The following is a 12,087-nucleotide window of genomic DNA, read 5'->3' as shown; positions in this document are numbered from 1 at the left end:
CTTATGTACAAGACATGAATGGAAACCTCCACTGACAGAGTGTTCAACCCCTCCTGTGGAACCAACTTACTCAAACACAGGAGAACCAATATGACTGCCCCAATCAATTCTGTAAAAGTAATAATTTAACTCTGCTTAGTGTTTTTCCTTACCTGAGCCTGTCCTCCCCACAATGCCAATCTTTTCTTTTGGTTTGATGGTAAAGGACACTTTTTTAAGGACTAGAGGGAGATTCTCCCGGTACCGCATCTCTGCATTTTCAAAAACAACTTCCCCTTCCTGTGGCCAGTCCAGAGGAGGAGTTTTGTTCTTAATTCGAGCAGGAGCTTCCAGGGAAAGTGTCTTTTAACAAAAAAACAGAAGTTCAGTTTCCAGTAAACAAAGAGCCAAAGGAAAATTATCAGCTGCAGCTTTCAGCAGTTCTTCCCTGCAGACTCAGCCCAGATCATTTATGGCAGTTTCATGATGAGCTGTTTGGCTGGATGTGGGCCCAGTGGTCCAGAAGTTTGCTGTATTACACTGACCACACTGTTAATTCCCCTCCTGTTGCCTCAGTAATGACATAAGTCCTTCTATACAACAGTGGTTTTCATCAATGGAATTCAAAATGCATTTTAGGCCTATTATTTATCAGCACAATCCTATTGAGTTTCATGGCACTCCAAAAACTGGATGCAAAATCTGGTGCATTTCTATGCCTCATTTGCTATGTCATGCCAGGGTCACCACTGTTGATTTTGACACAGAAGAGAATGTCCAAATAACACATTAAATGTCACCCTCTTCCTTCCCCTCATGTTTCCTTGTCCTACTGCATCAGTCCCTTCCAGCCGGCTCACTTCTGCTATTGCACTATGCCTCTTATTGAGCAGTTCACAGATTAAACAGAAAAGCAGAACCTCTGAAAGCCAAACACAAGGCTATATAGCATGTTTATAGTGAAGTCAAGGTCACTTTCCCATACTTGGCACAAGCACCCTCAAAAATGGCAGCAATCCTGTCATGGGATTCACCTCATGTAACTGAACCAGGCCATGACAGCTCCTTTATAGTCTCTACAAAGAGAGATCTCTACAAATGCTATAAAACAGCATTTCTGGAGTGTGATTTTTCTCATTCTAATATAAATACTTGGAACAGGTAATAAATTGCCCTCTAGAGACACCCATTTCCTACACTGACCATGAAAGATCCCACAGGGATTTCAGTTGTGGACATCTGCAACATCTAGTTAGAGGCAGATTAACTGCACACCAGGGGTTTGAAAAAAAACCAGCCATCTGCTGTGATAGTGCTCCCATTCTTTGAGCGTGGTGCTCAAAACAGCAATCTTGAGCCCCCACTGAAAAAAAGCCAAGCCTGGGCCTTGGTAAGACCCAGGGCCTGAATGGTGTTTCACTAGCCACCCACCCTTCACTTCAGCTTCAAACTAGTTTTACAGTTTCATAAATGGCTGTCTCAAGATCAATTTCTTTTAAAATCACAGGTAGTGTTGCTTGATATAGAATGAGAGACATAACTTTTAAAAAACCCCAAACAAAAACCTACAACTGCAGGTTTTGCCACTAAGGGCCTGACTGATAAATCCATCTCAGCCCAGTGAGAGATACAATATTTGGCACAGTCGTCAAGTAGTGTGGTCACCAAGTCTTCCATATACAGAAATTTTCTACTTAGATGCCTCCAGAGGATTTATTTAACTGGGGGGAATAGACAGGTCTGGGGCTTTTTTTCTTCTGTTTTTTAACCTGTGGATTAAATCCACACACTTTTAAAAAGCTACAAATATCAACTACTAAATAGCCCTACTAAATGTGTTAAATAGATTTACCAAATAAATAAATCTCCCTCTGAGGTTCACAGGAAACATTAAATGGAAAAGTCTTTCACCTCACACACCAGACCCAGTAGGAGGCTTTCTCCTGGCTACACTTTCCCCACTGACCTATGGCCAGTTCTGTACACACAAATCCCAGTTACAAAGAAAGGGTTACAGATAATCAGAGCAGCTTGCTAAGCATTTAGCCTGGCACATTTATCATGTTCAGCTGAGCACATTTCTCATATTTGTAGTAAAAGCATTCCCTTGACTTTTCAAGCATGCAGAAATATGTTACATAAGACAGCTGTGGAAAAGTAGGCTTGTTAGGCTGAAGTGGAATTACTTGTAGATAAAGTAACTGTTATTTCTGTTTAAATTAAGGAATTCCATTAGGTTTGGAATGAAGGATGGCAGAAGACCATCTTTTTGCTGTAAAATAATGTTTTGAATCCCCAAGTTACCCCTTTCACACACTCCACTCTTTACTGTGTCAGCCAACTGCCAATAGCTTATGTAAACCCAGCAATGCCTCTACCAGTTCTGGGGCCATTCAGCCCCCCAGTGCTGATACGTGTGCTTCACAAAACAAACTCACTCTGCAGTGTTACAGCACAGGGTTTAGTGCCTTTCCAAGATCAGGAACGTACATTCTGTACTAGGGCAGACTATGGCTGAGGCCAGCAACGTAACAAACCACACAAAATTTCAAAACAGGCAGCTGAATGCAGTCCTACCTTGATATAGTGGTCAATCCTCTCCACTGAGGTGAAACGAGCTTCTGTCTCTGAAGCCAGTCTGACTGTAAACTGGAATAACCCTGTTAACTGAAGAGGTGAAAGAAAACACATTTTTAGAGCTGTGACTTGTTATTAAGAGATGAATGTGGCCAGCAGGATCAGGGCAGTGACTGTACTTGGGACTGGTGAGGTCACACCTTGAACCCTGTGTTCAGTTTTGGGCCCCTCACTGCAACAGATACTATGGTGCTGGTACATGTCCAGAGAAGGGCAACAGAGCTGGGGAAGGGTCTGGAGTCCTGTGAGGAGCAGCTGAGGGAGATTGGGGGGCTTAGCCTGGAGAAGAGGAGACTCAGGGGGATCTTATCACTCTCTACAACTCCCTGAAAGGAGGGTGTAGCCAGGTGGGGTTTGCTCTCTTCTCCCACTTAACAAGCAATAGGACAAGAGGAAACAACTTCAAGTCGTGCCAGAGGAGATTTAGATTGGATGTTAGGAACATTTCTTCATTAAAAGAGTTGCCAAGCACTCAGACTACCCAGGGAAGTGGTGGAGTCACCATCCCTGGAGGTATTTAAAAGTTGTGTAGATGGTTTAGTGGTGGATTTGGCATTGCTGACGTAATAGTTGGACTCAATGACCTTTTGGTGTTTTCCAAACTAAAAAATTCTATGATATTTGATATTCTTGACATCAGGCACCATATAACTAAAGTGTTCAAGACAAGTTAATTAAATAGTTCATTTTAAAATCACCATAATTTATGAATCCCTTGAGAAACCAGCAGCTTAGAAACTTCTCCCAAGAGCAACAGCTTTAAATATGCGGTGTCTAAGCTCTTTAATTTCCCCTCAGCACCACAAGGAGGCAGAAGAAGCCAAACAGCAGCTCCAACACAAGTGTTCAGAGCCCTGCAGCTCCTCTGAGCCGGCACTGGACACTGTTTGCTCATTAGCAATATCTACATTAAAAGAGAAATTAAGTATTACAGTATGTGGTCACACTCACCTGCACAGCATAGGAGATGGCCAGCCCAGCGTAGGCAGGAGGGATCTGGCCATGCATCAGGACAATCATAAGGCCAGTGGTTGTGATCAGAGCAATGCTGATGATGTCCAGGCGCACGGCCAGCCAGCGCATCGCGCAGCTGAACAGGTAAAACGGAGCCTGGTTGTCATCCAGCAGCTCCTGGTACCTGAAACAAACACAATAAAGGTTCGTAGACTCCATGAGCCTGATGTTCTACAAGTATCAGACATACTTAAACTCCTGTTTCAGGATTCAGGGTGGGAAGACTCATCACTGACCAAGTTTCAAACCAAAACATGATGTCAGGGTTTGCAAATTTTCCCCCACCACTGCTCTTCCCAGTTTTCCCTCACCCATCCCTCTGTTCTCTCAATTTTTTTCCCCAGAAAAGTAACTTTCAGTCATAGAGTCAATGATCCATCGGACCCCAGTGATAAATCCTTCTGAATGCCAGAAGCTGTTGTATTCAGCTTTGTGCTCCACCATTACCAGATGGATATCTAGACTGACCTGTGCAGAAATTCCTGTCCTTTGTGGTAGGCATGGATTGTGGAGAGACCCTGGATGCTAGATGTAATGTGAGACAAGAATGGAGACTGTGTGATGTTGTCCAGACGCTTGAGCTCTCGAATAAAGACTCTGGAAGGAAAGAAGCATTTTGAGTTTCATGCAGAACCACCATGTGCCAACCACTATGTTGTACTTGAAGGTGAAAGTACCTTTTCAGCCAAAGCAGCTGATGCACTTACCTAGACACAACATGCAGAACTGTGAACAGGACAATGAGGGGCCCCACTGCCACCAGGAACCAGGGGAAAACCCCAGAAATCACTCCCACACAGAAGAACACAAGGATGACATTCTGGATGAACATTTCTGCTTGAAATGGCAAACGAACGTCAACTGGGGAAATGGAAGGAAAAGAGGAAGATCTTGAGTACAGAAAACTAAAACAACCCATAGAAATCAACTCAGTCCATCTGTACCTCAGTAACAAACACATGGATTTCTCTTAGTTTATTCAAATTAAAAATGTAAATTTTCATTGGGATGTGTTTGCTTTCTGAGTTACTGGCAGTCTAATTATTTCCATTTGCAGAACTATCAATGATGTAACTCTGACCTAATTACCACCTCTGCTGCACATCAGCTTCACTCTAATGTTTTAAGTTGCTCCTGCATTAACTGCTGAGAGCCCATGTGCAGCCTGGAGGTACAACAGTAGCACATTTCCTTCTTCATAAGTGGATGCTCAGACCTGAGCTATCAGCTGCCTTCTAGAATCATAACCCAGGCATATCCCAATTCCTGCTTTGTTTATTGCAAGTGCACATTTGGCAACAGACATAGGGTACAATCACCCCAACAGCAACAGACTGGAGAGTATTCAGGACTTAACTGGGAGGTCTGAATGTGGGATTTACAGGGCACACAGTTAGAGATACCTTCATCCATGTCTTTGGAAAACCTGTTGAGGATCCTCCCAGTGGGTGTAGTGTCAAAAAACTTCATGGGGCTACGCAGAATCCGTCGGAAGAGCTCATCATGGAGCCTTGAGGATGCTCTAAGAGTTCCCTGACAATCCAGAAAACATTTCAGGGTTATAAAGCAGTGTTTGCCTTCCTGCCATCCAAATATTCTACTCCATTTCTCTCTCCAACCATAAGAGGTTTTTTACTGCATTCCATGCTTCCAACCAATGAAGGAAGCTATTAATTTGACCAGAAGTTCAGCAGAAACATGGTGCAGCCTCAAGAGCTGGCTGCAGAAACATAGCCATATGGAAACAATCCATGACTGACTCTGGTTCAAAAGTCTCTCGGGAGATGACCAAAAGAACCAGTGACAGCAATTTGCAGAAGTAGGAGGAGGGGGAAGCAAACACCAGCACTGGTACATACCTTTACAAAGACCACACCACGAACAGCTTTCAGGATCAACATAACTGCCATAGACAGTGCATAGATGCCAGCATAGTAATGCATGTGAGGGTTATCTTTCATACTGTTGCTTATGACAGTCTCATTTCCCAAAGTCACAGTGGTGTTCTGCAGAAAATTCAAGGTTTCAGAGGTTAGTTAAGACAAGGATGAAGCATGCATACATTACATATGGTAGAATTTAACTGCCTTGTTTCTTCTCCCACTATATTTGATATGTCTTCTTTCAAGTACTTCAGTGACCACTGAAACTTCAGAAACTTTTCCCTGGGAGAGATGCTTGACTTGTAGATTTGTAACCCTTGATCTTTTTCCTACAAAATCTTTCAAAATACTACCACAATGCTTATTTAATTTGATTCCTAATCTCTCATTTCATGCTTATTTCTTGTGTTCTTCTGAACAATGTCAGATACTTTGATACCACCACACAGCCATATTCACCTTGGATAGATCTTTATCAAACACTTATTTCTGTAACTATGCAATAAATTCTTTATGGTCACACTGTTATATATTCTCATTCTCTCTTCTATTCTTAAGTGTGTTTAAGGACCTCATTGCTGATTCTAATATTGTTGGCCATCAGCACTTCATTATTTATCTCTGAGATTCATACCTTGCTCTCTGTGCCCCCACAAAAAACTTTTGCAGTTATATTTGGAGTTTTAAATGCATCAAGACTTGCAATCAAAGTCCTGAGAGTGGGAAAAAACCCAAACCATCCCAGAATCTACAAAGCAATTCCCAAGTCGTTTGACTCAAAGCCATATTTTAACAAAAATTTTCCTGTTAGATATAACATCACATTTAAACAAAACATAACACTAAAATTAGCTTATTGGCTCCTTTCATATTTTCACTTCCTTTTCTTAGGCTAACCAAGGAAAGGAACAAGAGGGCAGTATTAAACCACATAAGTTATTATACCTTTCTTATTACTGGAGCTCTCTTATTCTTGGAGGTGAACTCCCTAGTGAGACCACCTCCTGGGGAGCCTTACAATTTATTTAAATTAGGAAGCAGCATTTGGTCTTGCAGGACTGCTTGGGATTAGTCTAGCAGAACACCTGCAGCCCATTAGACACAAGAGTAGAAAAGCTATTGAACTTACTCCACTGCCTTGCTTGATCCAGAAACTCAGCCACCAGTTGCTAAAAGCTGTGCTCCCCACATTTAGCACAAACAGTGCCATGATGATGAGGAATGCAAAGGGGCCTCCAGCTGCCTGAATGTAAACACCATAAACAGACCAGGGGACAGAGCCTTTGCCTTTTTCTTCCAACTGGACCAACTGGCCTGTGAAATAGAAGATGAAGAGGGAAAGAGGAAAGCTCTTCCATGAAATTCCCAAAAATTTGTGAACACTCACAAAATTAGTCTTTCAAATTGTGCAGAGTACTTTCAGAAACATACACTTTACTTCATACTTAGTGGTTCAAACAGTTTTTCAAGAAGTCACATTTCTTCTGCAGTATCATTTAAGTCATGGTACAGCTGAAAAAGCCTCATCAGAGACTTAAATGTTAGGCTGGGATCGGCATCACTATTGCTTTTTAAACCCTGAAGTTCAAAGCTAACATTAAACAGACTGCAGAGGTCAGACCTTCCCTTAAGGGACCCTGCAGAGGTCAGACCCATAAATGCCATGTCCTGCCCAGGACTGAGTGCCAAGCTGTACACATGGCCCTCTTAGGACAGGAGGAAGAGGTGGTGTGGGAGACAAGGCAGTACCAGCTCCTTTGTGCTAATGGCATCTGACCAACAGGAGCCTGACTGAACTTAAAAACATTGTACAGGCACCCATATTTAATGAATTAATGAATGTTCTTTGCCCACTGCCTGTCTCCTATCAACCACACTAAGTGATTAGGATTGAGACAGCTTCCAAACCCTGAAAGGTACATTGACAGTATACTTTGAAGCACATGTTTTGAGCTTATTGGAGTACAAAATAATTACAGCCAGAAATTTGATTACATAGTTACCCTCTTCTTCCTTCTTTACAACTTTCTCCTTCTTCACAGACCCTGTTTTGGTACTTTTATCCTGGGGCCTTTTTAATGAATTGTTTGTGTTCTTCTTTATATTAATCTGCAGGAAAACAGTGACACTAAACAGAGTAGTTTGCTTTGACATTTTCATATCTAAACACCAACTTTTATTTATCTGCCACCTAAGGACAAAGGCTTTCAATAGCTCATCACGGAGGATATTAACTTCACAGTTATTACAGATGATTGCCAACTCTGGTGGACTAAATTCTCCTCCTCTGTTAATCTGAACTACTACCAACCTGTACAGGTAGAGTGCAAGGGTAATTTCCAGGATCAGTGAAATTATGAGTGTACATAGTAGAGGAATGATATCTCTACTAGTGCAAGAAAGATATAATCTCCTTATCCCTTGTAAAAATAACTCACATTTTTTTAAAGAGGCTTTTTTTCCCCAAGCACCCTAGCACTTACAGACATTTCATGACAGCTTTCTTAAGAAAAGTCAGGTTAACTTGATCTTCCAGAAATCCAATATCCAAACACTAAAGTGACACACAAGCACTGCTCTAAACCCAGCCATCTTTCCATAACTGGGAGTTACTGCCTGTTCAGAGTCAGCCCACATGGACTGAAACCCCTTACACACCACGTTCAGGGCTGCCTTCCCACACCTTGCACAAGATCAAACCACAGAGAATCCAACTGATGATCCATTTATTCTTATCCCACAGGGAATGCAATTTAATGGTCTTTCCATGAGCTAATGTTTACAGCAACATTGAAGGTCAGCCAAGCATGAAGACTGGAGAATCTCTTGTTCACTATCATTATATTAGTCTTAAAATGGCAGAACTATTATCTTCATGCCTCAAAGGACATGCAGAGCAATGCATTATATCCTTTTGCTTCTTTCACAAATATCTCTCAGGAGAATGTGTCACCAAGCTCCTTCTATATCTAATTCTTATAATGCTTCCTTCTCAGAAATGTTTTAAATGTCTCATGAGTAAGGAGTCTCTCATCTCTTAAAAAATAAACTGTTGTTGTGCTTTTAATCTTTTCTAAGAGAAAATGCAAACAAAATTTAGACAAGTTATTACAAATGAAAATGCAAAGATCCTTACTCTAGAGATTAACTTCAGGAAACAAAGAGCAGAAGGGTGGGAAAAATGAAACTGCTGAAAATTTAGATGTTGTTGTACTGAATGGTTCTTATTTTCTAGATTTACAATTTTTGCACCAACTGAAATACTAGAGCACATATTCAAGTTTGCATTTATAGACTTTTTCATAACAGAATTAGTGTCAAAGCAAAACATTTTTCTCAAACTCCCAAAACACAGTACTTTCAGTTATGCCTCCAAAATACTGTCACATCTAACTTTTGACAAGTTGTGTCACACCTGCTGTGCCTCAGTCACACTCCACTGAAAGCATAGCAACAAGCCAGTAAGAAGTTTTTCAGATAAAACTTGTTAATGATCTGAGCTAATTCAGAGGTAAATTAAGGAGTGATATGTACAATAAGAGAAGAACTTCCTGCTCTGAGCATCACCAGGGGAGACACTACAATATTTTCATGATTAAGTCATGAGCTCATTGACAGAGTCCTCTCTAGCACACATTCCCTAAAAACAAACTGTGACAAAGTGCTAATGAAGCAGAGATTATTCTATAGGAAATCTATTGGTCAGATCAACACATGAAAGTGTATGAAGCCATTTTCCAGGTTTCCAACATCATCACTTGGTTCACCTCAGAATAGTCAAGATTCAGAGCACTTTAAAATAAACAAGTACCTCAATATGTGGTGTTTCTCCCAGCTGTAGGCTATTAAAAATAGTTGCATAATCCCCATTTAAATTCATCAGTTCCTCATGACTGCCTTGCTCGGTAATGCAGCCTTCTTTCATGAAGATCACTTCATCACAGTCAACAAGGTACTGGAGAAAGTGGCAGCAAGAACAAGTCTCTATCACGATGCTCAATAACCAAACACTCCCACACAACCCTTCTCAGTAGCTTGTAGACACTGGCACACAGCACACCTATTCCCACACAGACAGCTGATTTTCAGAGGTCCTCTGGCTATAGCACCATGATTACTCACACTACACAAATAAAAAGTTTGTGTCCTATCAAAACCAATCTCTTCTGGAAGACATGACTCAGGATACTTAAACACTGCAAATACTGATAGACTAAGCACTAATATTTCTATGCACAGAAGACAGCAAAAAATCTCAGGTACATCAATTCTGATTTACTGACACCAAATATAACTGTTTCTGCTGTGATGAAAAAAACTTTATAGCAAGTTAGCAAAAATATTTTTTAACAGGTATTTATTTCTCTGGTACATTTTCTTTAGCCAAGGGTTACCAGTCCCAATCAGACACCAAGCAGCACTGATATGAAATAATAAAATTGTGCTCCGTGCACATCTGCAAACCTAGTTTATAAATGTAAACCACACATTCTATAGACAGACAGGGTTGTTCTGTCACAGGTCAGGGCACAGAAGTTTCCAGTATGAAGGCAACTGATTAACAAACCATTTCAAGAAGGTCCAAGAAAGAAAGTAGGAGAGATTCAGTACCTGAAGCTGATGTGTGATGAAAAGGACAGTCTTTGACTTCAGGTGCTTCCTTATTGCACTGTTAAAAATGTGATTTCCAACGTGAGCATCTAAGGCACTAAGGGGGTCATCGAGGATGTAAATGTCCCTGTCACTGTACAGGGCTCGAGCCAGACTGATTCTCTGACGCTGTCCCCCACTCAGGTTAGCCCCTCGTTCACCAATCTGCACACAGACACACAGCCATCATTGTATTTCTTCAGCACCATGCAACATAGATAACCAGAATAAAGCAGACCATAATAATCATTTTTATATATTTATATAGATACTGTCCCATAATATTTTATATTCATACATATATGTATTCAAGTTTAAGTGTCCACTTTGTGACATGTGTTATACATTCAAACTCAAGGTTAATATGCTTGAAATGTGGCAGTATTTTCTTTGCTTATTTTACCTTTTATGAATTAACATAGCCATTTTTTCCTTAGGTATTTTAAATCAAGTTCAATTAGGTCCTGTTAAGGCAGCTAAATTTACAACACAATAAAAGAAATTCCCAAACAGTCAACATCTCAGTAAAAAACAGGGTATAACTTTTAACAGTCCACAGCCCACTAAGGTCAGCTCAAGAGAATGCATTCAACAGCTTGGCTCATATGCACCCTAGACTGATGCACCCTTGTTCCAGTTTCTCCTGCCAAACCAGAACTCTTTTCTCCATCTATTAATTAGTTTAGTATAAGCAAAATATACCTCTGTCAGGTCCCCATTTGGAAGGATGGCCAGGTCAGGCCTTAGACAGCAACCATTCAGCACAGTATTGTATCTGAAGAACAAGTAGATAAATAGTTAAGAACACTGATTTTCCCCACAATTATTTAACTAGTACAGCATTATATCATTTTCTACACTAATAGCAGATACTCCAGCAGCCTAAAACAAATCATCTGCCTTGGAGTCTCAGGAGAAAACTGAGGGTAATAATTAATCACCTACTTCAAAAGCATTGTGAGGATAGAGAATTTGTTTTCAGGGATAGTTGGCTAAGGGCCACAGGAAAGTCCCCCAGTGGAGGTGGGCCACGGAAGATGTCAGTACATTGCACACAGCAGTTGTTGTGTCTGAAGAGGGCAAGGCCAGGACAGCAAGAGCAAACACCACTTTAGTGCTGCTCACAGCTGCTGGCTTCAACCAGAGGTCCAGGATGAGGCCCAGCCTCACCACAAGGAGCAGGGCCAGGCACACTGACAGCCACCAGCCACAGGGCCACATGCAAGAGAGGCAGGATCCTAAATGGGTCTCAGAGGAGACTTAGACTCCAGAGGGGCACAGAGGCTTTATCTGCAGTGTACTCTGCATTAAATTCTTCCCACACTTGGGCCAAGAATGACTAAGCTTTCATGAAGATCAGCAAGCAGTCTGACAAACCTCTCTTCATCATACTCCTTGCCAAACAGGATGTTGTCCCGGAGAGTGGCGTTGAGGATCCAGGCCTGCTGGGCCACGTACGCGAAGGTCCCGCTTACTGCGATGCTCCCCTCCAACAGGGTCATCTGCAATTACACACCAGCTGTGAGATCATGCTACCACGTGTTTACAACAGACTGCATTCTACAGAGTACAAACAAGTGAAATAGGAGATGGGAAAGAAGAGCAGAAATACTCAAAACAGGATCTCTCACCTGTCCTAAAATTGCTGAGATAAGTGAAGTTTTTCCGCTCCCCACACTGCCACAAATTCCAACAAGTTTTCCCTACAAAGGAAAGGAAAAAAAATTACGGCACTCATTTCTTACATTCATCATCCCTGTCAGAATCCTGACTACCTCTAGTACCTCTGAGAGGACAGTTGGATAGAAGTGACAGCTCTAAAGTGACATAATAGACAAAAAAAGCAAGAGTCAGTCAGTATCAGTCACATACTCAAATTGTATAGAGTGAACACAACCCCACAGTGAAATAAAACTGAAATCAA

General features: G+C 41.4%; 1 protein-coding gene across 10 annotated transcripts in view; it reads right to left on the bottom strand.

Annotated features, from left to right (window-relative positions):
* The window catches only part of ABCC5 (ATP binding cassette subfamily C member 5), a 70,715-nt gene that overhangs the window by 30,988 nt on the left and 27,640 nt on the right, over positions 1-12,087 (bottom strand). For 9 of the 10 annotated variants that reach the window (XR_008438542.1, XM_053985912.1, XM_053985910.1 and 6 more), the window contains 14 exons: positions 11,795-11,866; positions 11,541-11,665; positions 10,866-10,938; positions 10,125-10,328; positions 9,325-9,468; positions 7,517-7,622; positions 6,643-6,827; positions 5,490-5,636; positions 5,034-5,163; positions 4,338-4,491; positions 4,099-4,227; positions 3,568-3,754; positions 2,557-2,646; positions 153-342 (listed from right to left, as the gene is read on the bottom strand). Coding sequence is in view for 9 of the 10 variants with exons in the window: in XM_053985912.1 (XP_053841887.1) it covers positions 153-342; positions 2,557-2,646; positions 3,568-3,754; positions 4,099-4,227; positions 4,338-4,491; positions 5,034-5,163; positions 5,490-5,636; positions 6,643-6,827; positions 7,517-7,622; positions 9,325-9,468; positions 10,125-10,328; positions 10,866-10,938; positions 11,541-11,665; positions 11,795-11,866 (1,936 nt within the window). In the remaining variant the exon portion in view is untranslated. The remainder of the gene's footprint in view (positions 1-152; positions 343-2,556; positions 2,647-3,567; positions 3,755-4,098; positions 4,228-4,337; positions 4,492-5,033; positions 5,164-5,489; positions 5,637-6,642; positions 6,828-7,516; positions 7,623-9,324; positions 9,469-10,124; positions 10,329-10,865; positions 10,939-11,540; positions 11,666-11,794; positions 11,867-12,087) is intronic. The other variant, XM_053985916.1, reaches the window with a different exon arrangement.

The sequence above is a fragment of the Vidua macroura genome, chromosome 10 (assembly GCF_024509145.1).
Source record: "Vidua macroura isolate BioBank_ID:100142 chromosome 10, ASM2450914v1, whole genome shotgun sequence".
NCBI classification, from domain to species: domain Eukaryota; kingdom Metazoa; phylum Chordata; class Aves; order Passeriformes; family Viduidae; genus Vidua; species Vidua macroura.
Note: the sequence above shows the minus strand (reverse complement) of the source record. Positions and strands in the feature narration are given on the sequence as shown.